We start from the raw sequence: 23,057 nt of genomic DNA on the forward strand, positions 1-23,057 counted from the left end.
GCATCTTTGGCAGTGATTACAGCCTCCAGTCTTCTTTGCACACCTGGATTTGTGGATCTTCTACCATTCTTCTTTGCAGATCCTCTCAAGCTCTGTCAGGTTGGATGGGGACCGTTGATGGACAGCCATTTTAAGGTCTCTCCAGAGATGTTCGATTGGGTTCAAGTCAGGGCTCTGGCTGGGCCACTCAAGGACATTCACAAAGTTGTCCCGAAGCTGCTCCTGTGTTATCTTGGCTGTGTGCTTAGAGAAATTGTCTAGTTGGAAGGTGAACCTTCGGTCCAGTCTGAGGTCCAGAGCAGGATCAGGCTTTCATTAACAATATCTCTGTGCTTTGCTCCATTCATCTTTCCCTCAACCCTGACCAGTCTCCCTGTCCCAGCCGCTTAAAAACAACCGCACAGTATGATGCTTCCACCACCATGCTTCACTGTAGGTGAACAGGTACAGGTGTACAAGTGATGAGAAGTGATTGGTTTCCTCCATACATGACACTAAGAATTGAGGCCAAAAAGTTCAATCTTGGTTTTATCTGACCAGATAATCTTGTTTCTCACAGTCTGAAAGTCCAATATGCTTTATTTACAAACTCCAGGTGGCCTTTCATGAGACTTTTACTGGTTATAGGCTTCTTTATGGCCTCTCTGTCATAAAGCCAAGATTGGTGGAGTGCTGCAGTAAGGGTTGACTTTCTGGAAGTTTCTCCCATCTGCACACAGGATCTTTGGAACTCAGGCAGAGTGACCATTTCTTTGTCATTTTGTGTGGTGGCCAGCTCTATGAAGAGTTCTGATTGTTCCAAACTCCACACAGTCCTATCTCTTAACTTTTTATTTTATGTAAAAGAAGGGAAAGTAAATTATTTAGTTATCTACCTATCAATCTATATATCCAGGGGTGTAGCTAAAGGCTCATGGGCCCTAGTGCAAGAGTTCAGCTTGGACCCCCCTTCCCTCAGTGCTTTGTGACAAGGGGCAGGGGTGCACCTAGCCTTTCTGCTGCCTGAGGTAAAAATTGAAACTGCCCCCCCAACCCCATGCCAAATTCTCAACCTAACCTTTTCCCTCCAGCCCTACTTTTAAAGACATACGTGGAAAACATGACATACAGCGCTACAAAACATACAGGGTAATACAGTACCATATACCTTACATCCACTGATGTCTCCTCTTATGTAGACGTTCTCTTTCTTTATCTTCTCCTTTTACACCAGACCGCCATGAGGATTACTTTCAACCATCTCTTGTCTCTGAAGAGTTTGACAGACATCTCAGTTTCCTACTTTTCCACCATTCTCTCACCTCCTGAACGCCCCATCCTGCCACCCCCAATACTGTGCCCGCTGTGCTCCCCAATACCCTTTAAATACTAGTACCACACATATAGTGCCTCCTTCAATACCTATTGGATCACAGTGCCCTAAAAAATAACTGTGCCCAGCAAATAGTGTCCCTGACATGAATAGTATAAACATAATGTTCCCCCAAAATAATTATGCTAAACTGATACTGTGCCAGGGTGCCCCCCACAGTTATAGTCATCCCCAAAGTCCAACCAACCACCAGCATGCATAGAGTTAACAGTGCCCCTGATAGTAATAATGCCCCCATTGTGAACACCAGTAATCATGTTCCCCATAGCCCCCAGTAGTTATAATTCTCCTTATAATGTGTGCCAGTAGAAAAATACTCTCTAATGTCTGCCAGTACAAAAATACCCCTTTATAATGTGTGCCAGTACAAAAATACCCCCTTATGTGTGCCAGTACAAAAACTACCCCTTATAATGTGCATCAGTGCAAATACCCTCTTACAATGTGTGCCAGTACAAAAATACCCCCTTACCTTTCAGATCAGACCCCTATATCAGATCCTCAGATCCACATTAGACCTCCATGTCAGACCCCCACCTAATATCAGAGATCAGATCTGAAACCAATTAGATCTCCATGTCAGACGCTCCCCAATATCAGACCTCAGATCAGATCCTCTTTAGACCTTCATGTCAGACCCCATATCATACCTCAGATTAGGACTATATTTCAGACCCTCCCCCCATATCAGACCTTCATGTCAGACCCCCGCATCAGACCTCAGATCAGGATTCTATGTTAGACCCCCCCAAGTATCAGACCTCAAATCAGACCCCCCAAGTATCAGACCTCAAAACAGACCCCCCAAGTATCAGACCTCAGATCAGACTTTAAAATAAATTTACGTCTCCTGCTCAGCCGCTCCTCTCTGGGTCTGGAGGTCTCCCCGGCTCTCTCAGATTCTGGTCTTCTCTGGGCCCGCTGCACTGTCACCTGACTGCTTGCAGCATCAGGTCATAGAGCGTGCACTACGTCCTGACGCTGTACCAGTCAGGACACAGCAGTGCGGCCCGGAGAAGATCAGGGAGGAGTGTTAGTACAGCACTCACAGAACTTCACTCCTCTGCCTCCTGCTGACTAGTGAGTGCTTCCATAATGGAAGTGCTCACTAGTATTCTCTTTATAAGATGCACTATGTCTTATAAAGTGAAAAATAAAGAGCCATTGGTAAGGGGTCCCTGTGGGCTCCCCTAGCTTAGGGGCCCAGTTGCAACTGCAACCCCTATAGCTACGCCAATGTATCTATCTATCTATCTAAAAGACTTCACATTGCTCCATAGACAGAAATATAAAAAAAATGGTAATGGAAAGTATTTTTTTTTTGTTTAATCACTGCAGTAAGAGATAAGGGACTCAAACAGTTAACGTTTGGGTTCAAATTCAATGTCTTCTCTGATTTAATATTTTTCAACCTGTTTATTTTATGAATCACTATGCAAACAATAATCAATCATCATTTATACTCTTAACATTGCTGCAGATTTTTACCACTAATATCTCATGACTATTAGATGGTTAAAGGGGGTATCCACAACTAACGTAAAAAAAAAAAAAAATAAGACATCATACAGTACATAACAATCTCTTTCTAATAAAGCTAGAACCAGCCCTGTACCTCACATGGATCCAGAGATCTCCCCATTCATTGCTCTACTAGATTTATACTGAGATGACAGCTCATGGGGATTGTCTTTTCTGCTGCAGATAAGGGGGCGTGTCTCAGCTCTCCCTATCACAGCTCAGGAGGCGTGTCCATGCTCTCCCTATCACAGCTCAGGAGGCGTGTCCATGTGCTCCCTATCACAGCTCAGGAGGTGTGTCTCAGCTCTCCCCATCACAGCTCAAGGTACGTGTCTCAGCTCTCCCTATCACAGCTCAGGGTACGTGTCTCAGCTCTCCCTATCACAGCTCAGGAGGCGTGTCCATGCTCTCCCTATCACAGCTCAGGAGGCGTGTCCATGTGCTCCCTATCACAGCTCAGGAGGTGTGTCTCAGCTCTCCCCATCACAGCTCAGGGTACGTGTCTCAGCTCTCCCTATCACAGCTCAGGGTACGTGTCTCAGCTCTCCCTATCACAGCTCAGGAGGCGTGTCCATGCTCTCCCTATCACAGCTCAGGAGGCGTGTCCATGTGCTCCCTATCACAGCTCAGGAGGTGTGTCTCAGCTCTCCCTATCACAGCTAAGGGTGTGTGTCTCAGCTCTCCCTATCACAGCTCAGGGGGCGTGTCCATGCTCTCCCTATCACAGCTAAGGAGGTAGTTGAAGGATGAAACTGAGCATGTCCGGCCATCTCAGTGAGCAGATCAAAGAAATAAGAAAAAGACAACAGGTGGCGCTATACAGATAGATTTCAGGGAATAACTCAGCGGCTATACCAAATTTTTAATTACATGCTATTACAAAAGTATTCAGATCCAGGTGCTGGTTTGAAAACTGTAGAATATTTTTCATGGGACAACCACTTTAATTTCCTATGCCCATAATTTAGCTACGTATTAATATATTTAGTCTTATAAGCAGGTCAGAGAATATGGCTTTTAAGTTCTTATCTCTTCATTCTTGCCCCCACAAGATGCCACAGAACTGGTAAATTTGGGATTTATCTGTCCTTTTGCTGGAATACGTGAACTAGTGTAAACTTTCTCTGACAGCTACAATGCCATTAAATATCCCTATCTGGTAAATAATAATAATAATGGATAATTTTTTATGTACAGTAAACGCCGTAAAAAAGGAATCCTGTAAATTAATGGTGCAACCGCATTTTTTGACCTATTCCATGGAATATTAAATGGTGCCATTAAAAAGTACAACTTTTCCTGTACACAAAACAAGCCCTCATACGGCTATGTGAACAAAAAATTTAAAAAGTTATGGCTTTTGGTAGGTGAGAATGGAAAGCAGCTTTGTCGGGAAGGGGTTAAAGGGACGCGTCTAGTGCGAACTAGTGTGAACTGGACCCAGCTAGTGGTGCGTTATTTCTGTCTCTGCTCAAAAAGACTTTTGCTCATTTCATCTGGAACCACTCTAAAAGAGTGAGCACGGTACCGGCAGTGGTCTAATATTATCATAGTGGACTGATTTATATCAATTAGTGCACTACCGTTCAGCATCTTTACTGAAGGAGAATTGAATCTTGCACCGGCGTGGCTCTGCTACATCGATCTCTGCTACTTCGACCGGCACAGGTGGATGACATCACTGACCAGGAAACCATCTCCAGGTCAGGTCACGTGAGACGCCGAGAAGGATAAGCCGAGCGACTACCTCGTGGCAGGAGGTAGGAAATCAACGCCGATTCAAAAAGCATGAAGTAATGTTTGGATGTCAAGACCATGCACCGGTGACCGCAAATTGAACATTCTTTGAACGACTTGTATGTAGATTATCGGCAAGTCAATACACAAGTATCTGAGCATTTGAAAGGTTTAAGTATAACACGCTGCAGACAGACACCACGTAGTAAAATCAAGTGGTCACATTTTGGAGTACTCCTGTCATTTAGGTATATGCGTGAGCTCCACATTTAAAGTACCTATATAATTATGCTAATAAGTTGACATGCAATCAGGATATGTATAATAATATTTAGTAGGCAATATATTTTAATAATTGTAATTTTATTAATTGTAATAAATGCAAAAATACTGTGAGCCAGTCTGATTGTTTTTCAAATTTACTTGGTTTTCAGTTGGTACCTGAAGGACTGGGCTCCAGTAGGTTGCTGGTGAGCTTCTCTAAATTGTCTATTAATATCCAGAGTAACCACCATGTGCAGCACAGACAGCAGCTAGACAGGCTAAGAGTGGCTCAGTAAGGTCCTGGTAGGTTGTCACTGGTATCTGGAGCCATGCTGACTGCAGTGCATCCTACTGTTGGAGGGTGTATGGGGTAGGATTCATAGAGTGTACACGATGATAGAGATGGTCCCACAGATGCTCAGTTGGGTTCAAGTTAGGGGGCCAGGGTAGTACTTGGAAGTCTTGGTCATGCTCTTCCAACCAGTGTCGGACATTTCTAGCTGTGATGTTGCATTGTCTTGCTGGAAGATCCCCACTGCCCCAGGGAAGACAATCAGCATGTATGGGTAAATGTGATCTGCAAGAATGGCTTCATACCCAGATCAGTTGAGAGTGCCTTCCACATGGATGATCGAGCCCAGGGAATGCCAGGAAAACTTCCCTAGATCTTAACGCTGCCACCACCAGCTTGTGTTCTTCCAGCAATAGTTGCAGGGTGTTTGTTCTCTGATGTTTCTCACCTGACATGCCAACGTCCATCCATTGGATGATGCAGAAAACATGACTCATTGGAGAAAGCAACCATTGGCCAATCAGCAGAGGTCCAACTCCTCTACTGCTACAAAATTTAAAGCCCTTTCTGACAATGCAACTTCATTGGAAAAGTTGCTGTGACCATTTGTCTGCTTCATAGCCCCATATGCCGTAGGGTTTGCTGAACTGTTGTATTAGACACACATCTGGTAGCCCCCTGGTTCATTTTGGCGGTGAGTTGCTGCACTGCATTGTGTCAGCCCTCTGTCACCTTCTTAGCTGATGTTCACCTCTCACATCAATGGCATGTGGTGCTCCACAGTTCCCACATCTCTTATTCACAATGGAGTCATTTGTCCACTAACAATACACTTTCCCTGCAGCAGCACCAGAACAGTTCACACTGCGCAGTTTTAGAAATACCACCACCCTTTCCCCGAAAGCCAGTAATCATCCTTTCTTACAACTCAGATGAATCGCCCCTTTTACCCATGACAGCAACAATGTGTGCAGACCGCCTATCACATACCTTATATACCCACCAAGCCCGCTCACCAACACGTGACTTCCTTCATGAGCCACACGCTGCCGACGTCAAAAGTAGGAAAGTGGTCAGAATAATGTGACTCGACTGTGTAAATAAGATGTCTTATTTGGGGGACCCTGTTACAGATTTTGGATCAGGAGCTAAAGGCCAATGGCCCATCATACTCATCCACTGGGATATAGGAATAGACCTACAGGAATGGGATTAGTGATCACAAAGCCTGAGTGGCACTCCGTGTAGAACACCCCTCATTGTACACCTCTATAAACACATCCGTAATCCATAGATTTGCATTATGAAGCTTTGTAAGTTTAAATATGACACAGAACAAGATTTACGGAATTGTTGTCGAAATGCTTTTAATTATATTGCACAATAAAAGTGCCTGTTATTCTTCATCACCGCCTGAAGTTGTATGGACTACAGTAGTGCTTATTAGAACTGCATCTTGAAAGGGGTTGTCCGGGATTAGAAAAATCATAATTACACTTACCGGTAATTTGATTTTCCGGAACCCATGACAACACCCCTCTTATTCCCTCCCTCTCACTTTGTCTATTTGTCTATTTGCCTTCACGTGATGGACTGGTGTGGTGCTAACTTGATTTTTGTTACCATTAATACCTCACACCTTCCCCCGGGTCCAAGAAGCTGAGATATGAGATGTTGTTTGGTAGGATCATTACAATGCACAGCTAGGTCTATGACACTGTTAGAACACTGTTGTCACTGATAATCTTCTTTATCTTAATAAAGGGATTGTCCAACCCATTTAATCCCCCACCACTTCCAGCGCGAAGATGCTTCTGTGATCCTCTGTAGCCATGATGCCCTTTTTTGCAGTGATGGCGTACCTATACACACCAGACACCTCTGAAGCCAATCATTGGCCTCAGCAGCATAGAGCACAAGAACGGTGAGAGCAATGATTGGCTGCAGGGTTCACATGGTGTCTATTGGCACGTCATCCCTGCAGCCAAACAAACGAAGCCACAAAACCCGGCAGGAAGGAACAGAGCAACAGCAGTGGAAGCAGCGAAGGATAAAACTGGTGAGTATATATTATTATTTTTTGTAATTATATTTTATATATATTTGTGGCTGGAGGGAATTTTGGAATAGATTGGACAAGCCCTTGAACATAATATTGGTTATGTAGGGGAAAGGAGTCACAAATATAAAACAGATGGATCCAACTGCTGGACACTTGATGGTTAATCAGTGCACCTCAAGGATCCCTTTCACCTCTCCCACGGCACTGAAAAGAAGAATTGCAAAGAAACTATCACGTTTATGACTGTGATTTATGTGAGACTGTTCGCCGGGGCAAGGAGTCAAACATATTTTATGACACTTCATTTTCAATGGGCTGTGCATGAGAAGAACAATAATTATAGTTGTTCCGCTCTCTGGCTCAAAGAGGGAATTCATTCTATAACGTAGAATCCTACAACAGGGAATCTTAACTTTAGAGGAAACTCACCATATTGTACATGAGCTGAGTAGATAGATAGAAAGATAGAGTTCCTTGAAAAAGTATTCACACCCCTTGAACTTTTCCACATTTTTTACATTACATCCACAAACCTAAATATACATTATTGGGATTTTATGTGATAGACCAACACAAAGTAGCAAGTATGTGTGAAATGAAAAGAAATTAATACGTGGTTTTCAAAAATTTTCACAATTTTAATAAATTAAAATCTGAAAAGTGTGTTGTGCATTTGTATTCAGCCCCCTGTACTCTGATACCCCTAAATAAAATCCAGTGAGACCAATTGCCTTCAGAAGTCACCTAATTAGTAAATAAAGAGTCCACCTGTGTGTAATGTATTCTCAGTGTAAGTACTGTGAGGTAGGTTTGGCAGTGGGACCTCGCAGTCCACACACCCTTCTACTAGACATATTCCCTTCAACCTGAGGTGATTGTAGGTGTGGAGGTCTAATGAGGGATAAAACAACCCTTAGAGAGGGAAGCCTGAGAGGCTTGTGTGGTCACAGCCAGGAGGGCTGGTCGACCGTACGGTTGAGTGAAGCCAGATCTCTCCCCTGGTGTGGGACTTACGCCTGGTGAAGCTGACCTGCTGAGTGTCAGAGCCGGATACCCCGTGTGTGAACGGCGCTTAAGAGGTGATGTAGGGAGACCTATATATTAGGTAGACGTTTTCAAAACTGGACCCTGCTGCTGTATAAGCCAATCCGGGAATTTTTACTCCAGCACAGAGCCGTCAGTTACACTGACGAAGCGTGAAAGCGAAACCCAGGTCCGGCAGGAGTAGGTGTTTTATGGATATGTGATATGCTTTTAACCAAGATCTGCTCGTGTGAGTATAATAAGGAGGAGTGTGCCTGTGAAAGGAGGACTGGTTCTCTGTGTTCCATTTACTGACGGCTCTGTGCTGGAGTGAAGATTCCCGGATTGGCTAATACAGCAGTGCGGTCCAGTTTTGAAAACGTCTTGGCTATTGGTGTGAACACTGCCCACTTCACATTTTTGGGATCTGCGACGCTGGCAATACAGGCAACGTACCGAAGTGTTTTATATTTTATAGACATATGTATTAGTTAGAGCCCAGACGGGCAGGTGTTTATTTTGCTGTGTTTTGGTTTTGAGGTGCTGGAACCTCACCTCACCCAGTGACGATATAACTGGGTGATCATCTGTGTTACTGAAGTGCCAAAATAAAGCACTATTTGGGCTTTAACCCCGTTGTCTGAGGAGGAATCTGTCATCACCTCCCTGCTTGAGAGAGCGATCCCTTACAATACATTTAAAGGAGTTTTCCAAGATTTCTTTTTTTTTTGATGACCTATCCTCAGGCTAGGTCATCAGTATCTGATCGGTAGGGATCGAACTCCTGGGAGCCCCACAATCAGCTGTTCAAGAAGCCAGTGGCGCTCTGGTGAGTGCTGAAGCCTTCTCTCTGATTTTCCTAGGCCAGTAATGTCACGTTCATCGTTCACATGGCCTAGGACATGGATGTCAAACTCATGGCCCTCCAGATGTTGCAAAACTACAACTCCCATCATTCCCTGATAGCTGTAGTATGCCCAGGCATGATGGGAGTTGTAGTTTTGCAACAGCTGGAGGGCCACGAGTTTGACATCCCTGGCCTAGGAGCTTCTCAGCCACATTCAAGTGAATGGGGCTGAGTGCGATACCAAGCACAGCCGCTATATTCTGTACGGCTCTGTGGTTGCTGAGCTGTGAGAAGGCTGCTGCACTCACAGGAGCGCTGGTGCCTTCTCATAAAGCTGATCGGTGGGGGTCCCGGGTGTCGGACCGCCCCTGATCAGATACTGATGATCTATTCTGATGAAAGGTTATCAATAAAAAAAATCTAAGAAAGCAACAAAAGTTTGTGGGTGTAACGTGAATATAATATGAAAAAGTTCAAGGGGTATGAATACTTTTTCAAGGCAACAGAAGTGAGGCAACAGAAGTGAGTACACCCCCAAGGGAAAATGGCCAAATTGTGCCCAAATTGTCAATATTGTGTGTGGCCGCCGCTGCTGCTTCTCCCCGTGCACGGATGAAATCATCCGATGTCAGGGGGAGCAGCCAATGGCAGCCAGGGACGAGCCTCCCTAGCGTCACCCGCGATTCATGGTTCCCTCAAAGAACTGTAGCTCCCCACAGCCGGCAGCACTCCTGCAGCCCCAAACCATGACACTCCCACCACCATGCTTGACTGTAGGTAAGACACACTTGTCTTTGTACTCCTCACCTGGTTGCCGGCACACATGCTTGACCTTAATCTGCTTGTCTTCGGCAAACTGTTTGCGAGCTTTCTTGTGTATCATCTTTAGAAGAGGCTTCCTTCTGGGATGACAGCCATGCAGACCACTTTGCTGCAGTGTGCGGGGTATGGTCTGAGCACTGACAGGCTGACCCCCCCCCCCCCCCCCCGCGCCTTTAACCTCTACTGGCAGCACTCATACGTCTATTTTGAAAAGACAACTGCTGGATATGGTGCTGAGCACGTGCTTTGGTCGACCCTGGCGAGGCCTGTTCTGAGTGGAATCTGTCTTGTTAAACCGCTGAATGGTCTTGGCCACCGTGCTGCAGCTCAGTTTCAGGCTCTTTAGAATCTCCTTATAGCCTAGGCCATCTTTATGTAGAGCAACAATTCTTTTTTTTCATATCCTCAGAGAGTTCTTTGCCATGAGGAGCCATGTTGAACTTCCAGTGACCAGTATGAGAGAGTGTGTGAGCGATAGCAGCAAATGTAACACACCTGCTCCCCATTCACACCTGAGACCTTGTAACACTAACAATTCACATGACACCAGGGAAGGAAAATGGCTAATTGGGCACAATTTGGCCATTTTCACTTAGGGGTGTACTCACTTCTGTTGCCAGCAGGTTAGACATAAAGGGCTCTGTGTGGAGTTATTTTGAAGGCACACCAAATGTACACTGTTATACAAGCCGTACACTGACTACTTTACATTATATCAAAGTGTCAGATCTTCAGGGTTGTCCCATGAAAATATATAATAAAATATTTACAAAAATGTGAGGAGTGGGCTCACTTTTGTGGGATACTTGTATCTTTCAGGTTTCCTGACTGTATTACCCTCCTTCCTGACCTTGGCGTGACTTTTGACTTCCCCTTGGTGATATCCGTTGGACTAATGCTTAGTATTTGTTGATGACCTTGGCTTTGTTCCACACCATGCTCCCTCTTTAGGGAACCTTGACTACCTTGATTTGCTGACTAACTGTTGCTGACCCTAGGCTGTTCCTCCTTTCTACATTCCGATAGTAATACTCTAGTGCCAATCTGAAAGGCTCCAGAAGCTGTGACCCCTGGACTCCCTACAGCAAAGTCCAGATTCCTTGTATACGGGTTAGAAGGTTACAAACTAAGGAATTTCTTAGACTTTGCACCTTAGTTTAGAAAGTGCAAATTAAATAGTGGCTTAGAAGGTCTACCACATACTAGTTGTGTAACACAACCATGATTATAGTTACCAAAGTTTATCTCCAGGAACAGTATTGGGGTTATTAAGTGCCATAATGACCACATGACTTCTATTAGGGTTTTTAATGGTGCATTCACATATATACAGCATAACTAGTCATAAACAAGGCCTGGCCAGGCTCAGCACTGTGTCTACCTTTGTGACTATAGTCATTATCTTCTTTTCAACTCAACACTTTTCTTATAATGTGTAAAATAATAATAATAATACGGTAAAAGAAAACGCATACTTTAAAAGGATGGGAAAAACATGATGTGAACCCACCCTATTCAGATCTAGGTACTGGTTTGAAAACTGTAGAATATTTTTCGTGGGACAAACCCTTTAACTCTAAGCTACCTGTATCTCTAAAACCATCGTTTAAGACTTGGTGCCTGTACCTGCAGTTTTCCTGCGTGGTGCTGTTTTTATATCCAGAGCTCCCAGTGCTTGCACCGGATTCTCAGACCCCAGTGGGTCAGCTGCCCACTACACTGGATTTAAAGGGTGACTACCGAGGAGGTGCCAGAATAACACTCTTACGGTTAGCCCATTGCCAAAACCGTAACAATTTAGAGCTTCTTTCTGGTTATTTGTGGTTCAATTTAAATAATAGGATTGATTCATTCAGGGCTCAGACCCCTCATACAACTCTCAAAAGAGGCCTTCACCAACACCAGTGTTCACAAACATCCGAACTCTTCCTGTCCTGATTTCACATCATATCCAAAGTAAATACCATAGCCTGAACAGTTCCCATTAGTCCCTCTTTACTAAAACTGAGAACTCGATTGATCAACAACAACAACGAAACATTTGTAAAGCACTTTTCTCCCGTAGGACTCAATCATTTAGGTGTTTCCCCCTACTGCTACTTTTCCCATCTTACTTTCATACCTGTTCAAGGACATATTACCCAAGAAACTGCAGCTGCATCCCCCTCCACTCCCAAAGTAATAGAGCCAAAAAACGCCAATCTGAGTCCTTACTTAAAGGGGTTGTCCAGGTTCAGAGCTGAACCTGGACATATCCCCATTTTCACCCCTCGTGCCCCCGTGACATGAGCATCGGAGCATTTCATGCTCTGATGCTCTCCCTTGACTTGCGCTGTATTGCGCAGGGCAAGGGCTGTTTGTTTATATTATTACACTGCTAGGTGGAGGCTTCCGTCTAGCAGTGTTCCCACTGATGAGCAGGTTTTAGCGCTGCCCTAGCCATTTTACAGGCTAGGGCAGCACTAAAGCCCACCCATTAGTGCCAATGATGTCACCAGGCTCACTGCTAGGCGGAAGCCTCCAGCTAGATTTCCCCATGGAGAGCCCGGTACCGGATTCAGTGCACGGCAATGGAGAGCATCTGAGCATGAAATGAGGGAAGCTGCCTGGGTGAAAATGGGGATATGTCCGGGATTAAGTTTAATTTAAGTTTTTTTACCTACCCAATCATGGACCCCCAGCAGTTCTTTGTCCTTCAGTACATTTGAGCATTAGGTAAACATAAAAAAATAAAAATTTGCCCCGTATCTGTATATAAGGCCATGATCCATTTTACGAGCTCCAAATCTTCCCCTTTCTGTAAAATTCTGTCTGACTGCTGTCACCACTAGGGGGCGCTCACTGTATACTGATTGATAAACCTTTTATTGAGTCCCAAGGCAGCAATTGGATGATGTGGCCTTGTGAAGTTATATTTCTGTGGCAGTCGGGGCAAATTACATTTATTGTCCTGTTGCCTTGACAATTCTAGGCCTACCCCTGGTTGGGCAAATAGATTTTATTGCAACTGATGGAATGAATAGTGAATTGTTTCATTGTCCACAGGGCTTAAGTTGTAATAACCATTGTACGCAGATTTATTACCAGTCTATTTTCTATCTACTTAGACTTTTATAAGTATTTTATGTCTTATTGGTTTGGGAAAATGTTCTGTTTTTCTCCTAAGGTCATTGGCATTGGAAGCTGAGAACACATCTTAAGTATTGTTTCTTCTTATAAAGACCACAAAATGTTCTACGCCTTGTTTAGATTTCATCAGAGAATGAAATCTGGATATTTTATGTGTCTAATGTATTTCCAAATCTGTACTGGGCTGAAACTGATATGATAAGCTGAAAGCCAAAAAGATAATTCTATAGGAGCCCGGGGAATATGCTTGATTTACTAATCTAAAAATCTAGTTTAATTAATATACCGTACAGGGCAGTACTATAGTAGTTATATTCTTGTACATAGGAGGCAGTATTATAGTAGTTATATTCTAGTACATAGGGAGGCAGTATTATAGTAGTTATATTCTTCTACATAGGAGGCAGTATTATAGTAGTTATATTCTTGTACATAGGAGCAGTATTATAGTAGATATATTCATGTACATAAGAACAGTATTATAGCAGTTATATTCTTCTACATAGGGGGCAGTATTATAGTAGTTATATTCTTGTATATAGGAGGCAGTATTATAGTAGTTATATTCATGTACATAGGAGCAGTATTATAGTAGTTAAATTCTTCTACATAGGGGGCAGTATTATAGTAGTTATATTCTTGTACATAGGAGCAGTATTATAGTAGTTATATTCTTGTACATAGAATTATTATAGTAGTTAAATTCTTGCACATAGGAGCAGTATTATAGTAGTTATATGCTTGTACACAGGAGCAGTATTATAATAGTTATATTCTTGTACATAAGAGCAGTATTATAGTAGTTATATTTTCTTCTACATAGGAGGCAGTATTATAGTAGTTATATTCTTGTACATAGGAGCAGTATTATAGTAGTTATATTCTTGTACATAGGAGGCAGTATTATAGTAGTTATATTCGTGTACATAAGAGGCAGTATTATAGTAGTTATATTCTTGTACATAAGAGGCAGTATTATTGTAGTTATATTCTTGTACATAAGAGCAGTATTATAGTAGTTATATTCTTCTACATAGGGGGCAGTATTATAGTAGTTATATTTTTGCACATAGGAGGCAGTATTCTAGTAGTTATATTTTTGTACATAGCAGCAGTATTCTAGTAGTTATATTCTTGTACATAGGAGCAGTATTATGGTAGTTATATTCTTGTACATAGGAGGCAGTATTATAGTAGTTGTAGTTTTGTACATAGGGAGCAGTATTATAGTAGTTATATTCTTGTACATAGGAGCAGTATTATAGTAGTTATATTCATGTACATAAGAACAGTATTATAGTAGTTATATACTTGTACATAAGAGCAGTTTTATAGTAGTTATATTCTTCTACATAGGGGGCAGTATTATGGTAGTTATATTCTTGTACATAATAGCAGTATTATAGTAGTTATAATCCTGTACACCGGAGCAGTATTATAGTAGTTATATTCTTGTACATAGGAGCAGTATTATAGTTATATTCCTGTACATAGGAGCAGTATTATAGTAGTTATATTCTTGTACATAGGAGCAGTATTATAGGAGTTATATTCTTACACATAGGGGCAGTATTATAGTAGTTATATTCTTGTACATAGGAGGCAGTATTATAGTAGTTATATTCTTGTACATAGGAGCAGTATTATAGCAGTTATATTCTTGTACATAGGAGCAGTATTATAGTAGCTATATTCTTGTACATAGGAGCTGTATTATAGTAGTTATATTCTTGTACATAGGAGCAGTATTATAGTAGTTATATTCTTGTACATAGGAAGCAGTATTATAGTAGTTATATTCTTGTACATAGTAGCAGTATTATAGTAGCTATATTCTTGTACATAGGAGCAGTATTATAGTAGTTATATTCTTGTACATAGGAGCAGTAATATAGTAGTTATATTCTTACACATAGGGGCAGTATTATAGGAGTTATATTCTTACACATAGGGGCAGTATTATACTACTGGTGCAGTTTCTCAGGATAGTAGAGTCCTGCACAGGTTCTTGTCATCTAAGTGGATGCGACCAACCAGGACTTTGCTCTCTTTGTCTAAGAACCCATAGTGCATTAATTCACTTTAAGGACAAAATATAGAATAACAGCGGGCCTCTGAAGTCATATTACAGCTAGCTGCGATTTACTGTAATGTAATATTTGAGACAATTTGAAAAATTCTTTAAGGTATTGACAAGTTCATGTAGGGGAGAACTAGGCCATGGGTAAAACATTTCAGTGGTATTAAGTCACTTCTGAATCCAGAAATCCATTGTGTTTATTAGCAAACTGGGCTCTAGAGATGTCATCAGAATAATTTGTGTTCAGAATTTTTGCAACTTAAAAAATAATTCAATAGAACGTTTACATTTCCAGATCTTTTAATATTTATAACACAGGATGCCCAGGGTGAGAATAATTGTTGCATTATTTTCCCCTGACAGAGCTCCACTTTTGTCTATATAGGTGTGGTACAGCAGCTCTATTCACTTGAATACAGACAGCCTGCAATACCAGACAGATTTCGCAAGTGTCTAAAGCTACATGAACCTGTTTCTATATGGTGCCTGACTGATTGTTTGCCCTTCCATTCCCAGCAACTCCAGTTAATGTCTTAAAAGCCCTGGAACTCAATGAAGAAATTGAAGGCGTTACGTTGGCGGCCGGACTCTGTACACACAGACAAGGAATTGAGGAGACGGACATTGCTTTCCGAGTGGAAAATAGAACGCACTTTAGCGCCCCAACTAAGCAGCTATTTCCAGGTACGTCCCTACAGTGAGCCAAAAAAATGATGTGTTGGCAATATATAAACAACAATTTGCTCATTTTTCTGTAGCGTGCGTATTGTAACTTTTGAAATTTATTGCAGCATCTCTGCCCTCTTATCAGACTGCAGGAGATCTTAATTTAGGGTCATGGAATCACAAGACGTCTGTGGACAGATTTCAGGGAGTCCATATAAAGGAGTAGGAAAAACTTTTTAATTATAGATATGAATTAATCAGAGCCAGCATTACACTGGATGATGCCCCGTAGGAACTTCTACTGAAGTTCTCCCTCCCCAGTCCTTACTGTCATATGGTGTACAAATAGCGATGCCATACAGTACCTACTAACTATAGGCTTCATACATTATTATGCCCTAATAACAGTGCTATACACTTGTGAAATAACTACCCAAGTAGCAGTAAAGACTACTGTATGGTGCTCAAATACTACTAGCTTACAGTGTTCAAATAATACCACCATATAGTGCTCAAATAATACCAACATGCAGTGCTGAAGTACTATTAACATACAGTGCTTAAATACCACCATACAGTGCTCAAATAATACCAACATGCAGTGCTGAAGTACTATTAACATACAGTGCTTAAATACCACCATACAGTGCTCAAATAATTCACATGCAGTGTTCAAATACTACTGGACTACCATACAGGGCTTAATAAATACGACCATGCAGTGATTAAATAATACCACCATACAGTGCTCAAATACAACCACCATACAGTGCTCAAGTAATACCACCATGCATTTCTCAATTAATAGCACAGCACCATACATAATTCAAATACTACTACCATACAGTGCTCAAATAAAACCCCTATACAGAGCTCAAAAACTACTAACATACAGTGCACAAATACCACCATACAGGGCTCAAATGCTATTACCATATAGTGTTCAAATAATACCAACACACAATATTTAAATAATGACATCATATAGTGCTCAAATACAGTATTACTACCACACAGAGCTGAGATAATACCATACACCATGTGCCTAAACATACAACGATTCAGTGCTCAAATAAAACTGCTATACAGAGCCCCAATAATACCAATAAAAAATAACTATTTTATGCATAATGTAGTCTAATATCAGCCCTATGTAATGTATGAATAATAATACTGCACAATTTATGTCCAGATTTATAGTAGTTCCCAGCAGGATTGGATTGACCCAGCGCAGTACCACAGGATCCTCCAGTGGACCCATTCTATGATACTATAGTTGGCCCCAAAGGTCACACAGGTTGGACACTCCGTAAGGGTCTAAACCATATTTCTGCGGGTTCTTTACAGTTGTTGTCCATATCTCAGTATATTGACAATGAGGCATGGAAACATCACACAGAGATGACCCTTCTTTAAAGGTGTTGTCTGTTTTTTACTATTGATGACCTATCCTGAGGATAGGTCATCAATATCAGATCTGCGGGGGTCTGAGTCCTAGCACCCCCCAGCCCTCTGCTGTTAGAATTGAAAGCAGCTCTCATACAAACGCTGCCTTCTCCGCTCTGTTTACCTGCTTGCTGTGGCAATTGCAGTGGTGAGCAGGTGTAACTACAAGTATGGCATCCCCATTCACTTTCTATGGAACGGCTCCATCCTATTCACTTGTACAGACAGAGCCGTCCCATAGAACTGAATGGGGACACCTGTACTTGTAATTAAACCTGCTCACCACTGCAATTGCTGCATCAAGCAGGTTAACAGAGCAGAGAAGGCAGCGCTTGTACAAGAGCTACCTTCTCTTCAAAAAGCTGATCGGCAGGGGTGCCGGGATTTGGACCCCCGCTGATCTGATATTGATGCCCTAACCTGAAGATAGGTCATCAATAGTAAAAAGCGGACAACCCCTCCCATCAAGTAGACCTTCTGATTGAGGTCATCCATGCACTGCACAGATGGTCTAATTATTTCAGAACGTGCCATCTAATGCATCTGTTCTGGTGTAGCAACAGAGAGACTTCACACTGGTCACCTTCCAGGTAAGGTATTAATATAAACCATTAATTTTGTCCTAGTATAGATTTGGTTTATATTTACAAAGAAGAAACCCCTAATTGTAGCAAGTCCTGATTATGTATGAAGCATGAAGACACCTTGGTCCTCATCTAAAAGGTGCCCATATACGAGAGACAACTCAACGGAATCTGCCAACGGGGATTGCCGTTATCTGCGGACCGCATGCGGAGGAGTTGCTCCCCCGGCTAAAGACACGCTACAGTGTCTGGGTTTGGAGCATTTCCACCCGTTTAGGCCTTTTTTCAGTGAGTTTTTCGGACGACCATCTAATGTATATAAGGGCTTCCTGACTTGCCTCGAAAAAGAATCAAGCATGTAGGATTTGTCCAATCTTTTGTTCCCTCAGGACATAAGCCACTGCCATATAGATGGGTCTATAATATGTTTGAAGAACATATCCAAAACTTGATAAACAGTAAAAAATTTCCTTTTATCCCTTGGTACAGATGAATCGTTGCCAGAAGATTTCTCCATTCTCATCACTCTCAAAGTTAGGAAAGATGCTCAGTTCTTCCTCCTCTCCGTTTACAATGAAAAGGGTGTTCAACAGCTTGGTGTGGAAATTGGGCGCTCCCCAGTCTTTGTGTATGAAGATCAACATGGAAATCCAACCCCTGAAAACTACCCATTCTTCAAGAAGATCAACCTGGCCGATGGCAAGTAAGTCATCTAGTCATTTAAGGCGATGGGATGAGTTCTAAGATCTAAATACAGTCTTGTTTGATTTTTTTTATTTTTGAAATGGCTTTTGTCTTGATGTTTCCATATTTTTGATAGACTGCCCTGAATAGAGTGATTTTTTTTTATCAAGATACCTCTTGCCAATAAGTGCTGTATCGGGCATGTGCATGTCATACAGGGAGTGACTGCAAATTGTCAGCTGGTTGATCTTACGATGGTAAAATGAGGGTTCTCTGGAGGAGGAAGATTAAAGGGATTGTCTATGATGAGATATTCCCTTTGCTATATGGATAGAAGCTGTATTGAACATCTTCCCACGCTAATGGTTGTCAATGTGTGGAGTAATCTTATAGGGCTTGTGTCATCTCAGTCTTTGATGGCATGTCACTAGGATATACCATCAAAATCAGATACGTGCAGGTCTTATCTCAGAGACCCAAGCCTATCTCCAGAATGGGCTTCTGAAAGTGAAGGAGAGCACACTGCAGGGGCGCCACAAGGGGATATGAACATTTGCTGCCCAGTTCCCATGAAAATTACATCTGATTGTAGAGGACACCCTGACCTGATTCTAACAGAGTTAATTACCACTGATAGCTTATTATCTACCCAGCAAGAGGCAGAGATGGCAGCTTGGACGGCCCCCTGGGCATCGGCCCACTGGGAAATTACCCTGTCAGGTCTATGGCCAAACCACCCCTACCCTCTCATCAGTTTGACAGCAAAAGACCATAGAGGAATCCTATATCTTAAAAAAAAATAATAATCATGTAGAAATAATCCAAATCATTGAATTTGAATTTGGTTTATCTATCTCAGACCCGTAAATGAAAATGTGAAAGCTAAACGCCACCTAAAGGACAATGAAAACAACAATAATAAATGTTTTTTTAGACTTCAATCACATCCAGAGCTGCATTCACAATTCTGATGGTTGGAATCAGTTAAAGGGGTTGTCCGGGTTAAGAGCTGAATCCGGACATATCCCCTTTTTTACCCAGGCAGTCCCCCTGAATCGCGCAGGACAAGGGCTTTTTCCGGAAATCCAATAAGGGCTCTGCATTGGTAAAGCTAGGCAGAGGCTTCCACCTTGCAGTGAGCCTGGTGACGTCACCGCCACTGATGGGAGGGCTTTAGAACCATGATGTCAGGACCAGAAGGAGGTGGAGAAAAGGCACCAAGGGGAGGAGCAGGGCTCAATTCAAATGGGAGTGCCTAGGCACCATTAGCGATGGAGACCACCCCTTGGGATGTTTTCAGCTAATTTGCATATAGAACAAAATCCATTTTTCAGGGGCTCAGAATATCAGCAAACAGACATAAAGGCATGTTGGGGATACTGTGTACGTGAACTGCAGGGCACCAGGAACAGTTTCATTCATGAATTGGTGGTGGCAGACTCCTTTTAAAGAGGCCTCGTAAGTTCTCCTGACATGTCTGTTTTGTAAAAAAAAAACTTGGCAATAAGTATAGAAGAAACAGTAAAGTCTGCTTTGCATTGATCCTCCATTATTCCTTCTGGAAATGTATGACTACACTGTTACTCCTCCTCTTGTCAAATGGGATGTGTCCCTACAGAACTTGACACTGTTCATTCAGTACAGTCCAGGAGTCAGATGTTCCCAGGAGAAGCGGCACAAGTTCTAAGATTAGACAACCCCTATGATGCCAACCTATTACCTATCAAAAGGGATATCCAAGATGATCCTCTATCACCCCCTACTTGTTCAGCGCCTGGATTTAAATTTTAGATACCATAGTCTTTATACCAAGGTCTGTACAGGGAAATTAAGTCTCCCAGAATTCAGTGTAGCATTGAGATTTGTATAGATACTATAAAGGGGTTGTTCGAGCATTTGAAATTAATGGCCTATCCTCAAGATCAGATCATCGGGCGTCCGACTCCAGCACCCTCAGTTGTTTGAAGAGACCACGGCATTTCGCTGAGCTCTGTGGCCTCTTCCCAAGCCAGTGGGGTTACATTCATTGATAACATGGCCTAGGTTCAGCTTCAAGTGAATGGGCCTGGCTGCAATACCAAGCATGGCCACTCAACAATGGATGGCACTGTGATGAGGCCGTGGCACTAACTAAAGCATCACAGCCTCTTCAAACAGCTGATCGGCGGGGGGTGCCCACATTCGGAACCCCGCTCATCTGATATTGATGACCTATATTGATAGGTCATCAATATAAAAAATAAAAAAAACTTTAAATGTCAGATGAGAAGTGGGTGAGTCCCACCCATAAGTCAGCAGTTCTGGGTACAACCAGGGGAATTGCCAGGGAGGGGCAGGGCTTATATATCGTGAATGTACGAACTACACTATTGTAAGTATGGAAGGGCTGCAAAATATGAGCCTCCATACTGTCCTCACGTGGGCCCCAGCTCCTGTTCAGAGTTTGTATGAATCTCTCAGTTTCCAGTGGTGTAGCTATAAGGGATGAAGAAGTAGCAATGGCACTCAGGCCCTGGTGCCAGAAGGGCGGCCAAAGGCTCCTCTGCTACATAATTAGGCACCAGTTTTATTAATGGCAAATTGTAGGTGGAACACCATAGTTCAGCTTTAGTATGAGGCTCAGGAGCTTAAAGAGGTTGTCCAACGAAAAATATTCTACCGTTTTTAAACCAGCCCCTTGATCTGAATGCTTTTGTAATTGCATGGAATTAAAAATTTTGTATAGCCCCTGAGTTTTTCAATAAAATGAGTCTGTATAGCGCCACCTGCTGTTTGCTCTTTTGCTTATTTCTTTGTCCCACTCACTGAGATGGCCGCACATGCTCAGTTTTATCCTTCAACTACCTCCTGAGCTGCGATAGGGACAGCATGGACACGCCTCCTGAGCTGTGATAGGGAGAGCTGAGACACGCCTCCTGAGCTGTGATAGGGAGAGCATGGACACACCTCCTGAGCTGCAGCAGAAAGGACACTCCCCTTGAGCGGTCAGCTTGATATAAATCTAGCAGAGCAATGGATGGGGAGATCTCTGGATCCAAGGCTGGTACAGGGCTGGTTCTAGCTTTGTTAGAAGGAGATTGCCATGTACTATATGATGTCTGATTTTCATTTCTTACATTAGTCATGGGATAACCCCTTTAATTACCACCACCATTTGTAAGATACATATCTGCCAATGTTCATAGTGGGGCATTAAAAGGGTTGTCTCATCATAGACAATGGGGGCATATCGCTTGGATATGCCCCAATTGTCTTATAGGTGCAGGTCCCACCACTGGGACAGCACCTATATCGAGGACGGAGCCCTAAAAGGTGGTGGCAGGAGGACTCGGGTCCGGCCACCACCAAGCCGGCTCCCCATAGCAGTGAATGGGAGCGTACCGTGCATGCACGGCCCCCGCTCCCATTCATTTATATGGGGCTGACGGAAATAGTCAAGCCAGTGTGCCCACTTTCACTTTCGGGGCTCCATTCTAGATATAGGTGCGGGTCCCAATGGTGGGACCCGCACCTATAAGACAATGGGGGCATATCCTAGTGATATGCCCCCATTGTTGATGATGAGACAACCCCTTTAAGGCAAAAATTAAAGCCATGCCTTGTGACATTGGATGTTCACAGACACTTCCTTTGCATCCATATAGATTCCACTACTTCCTGGAGCCTACAGAGATTGCACAACCTGCTTCAATCATACATTTATTCTAAGTTCATTTCATTAGTATATTCTTGTAGATAGGAGGCAGTATTATAGTAGTTATAGTCTTGCACATAGGAGCAGTATTATAGTAATATTCTTGTACATAGGAGGCAGTATTATAGCAGTTATATTCTTGTAGATAGGAGGCAGTATTATAGTAGTTATAGTCTTGCACATAGGAGCAGTATTATAGTAATATTCTTGTACATAGGAGGCAGTATTATAGTAGTTATATTCTTGTACATAGGAGGCAGTATTATAGTAGTTATATTCTTGTACATAGGATAAGTATTATAGTAGTTATATTCTTGTACATAGAAGTATTATAGTAGTTATATTCTTGTACATAGGAGAAGTATTATAGTAGTTATATTCTTGTACATATGAGCAGTATTATAGTAGTTATATTCTTGTACATATGAGCAGTATTATAGTAGTTATATTCTTGTACATAGGAGCAGTATTATCGTAGTTATATTCTTGTACATAAGAGGCAGTATTATAGTAGTTATATTCTTGTACATAGAAGGCAGTATTATAGTAGTTATATTCTTGTAGATAGGAGCAGTATTATAGTAGTTATATTCTTGTACATAGGAGCAGTATTATAGTAGTTATATTCTTGTACATAGGAGCAGTATTATCGTAGTTATATTCTTGTACATAAGAGGCAGTATTATAGTAGTTATATTCTTGTACATAGGAGCAGTATTATAGTAGTTATATTCTTGTACATAGGAGCAGTATTATAGTAGTTATAGTCTTGTACATAGGAGGCAGTATTATAGTAGTTATATTCTTGTACATAGGAGCAGTATTATAGTAATT

The 23,057-nt window shown here is 42.2% G+C and overlaps 1 protein-coding gene across 2 annotated transcripts in view; it reads left to right on the plus strand.

The window, feature by feature from the left end:
- The window catches only part of COL5A3 (collagen type V alpha 3 chain), a 219,994-nt gene that overhangs the window by 39,392 nt on the left and 157,545 nt on the right, over window positions 1–23,057 (plus strand). For both annotated transcript variants that reach the window (XM_044278772.1, XM_044278773.1), the window contains exons 2-3: window positions 15,666–15,833; window positions 18,335–18,548. In XM_044278772.1, coding sequence (XP_044134707.1) covers window positions 15,666–15,833; window positions 18,335–18,548 — 382 coding nt within the window. The remainder of the gene's footprint in view (window positions 1–15,665; window positions 15,834–18,334; window positions 18,549–23,057) is intronic.

This window comes from Bufo gargarizans, chromosome 2, assembly GCF_014858855.1.
Source record: "Bufo gargarizans isolate SCDJY-AF-19 chromosome 2, ASM1485885v1, whole genome shotgun sequence".
NCBI classification, from domain to species: Eukaryota; Metazoa; Chordata; class Amphibia; order Anura; family Bufonidae; genus Bufo; species Bufo gargarizans.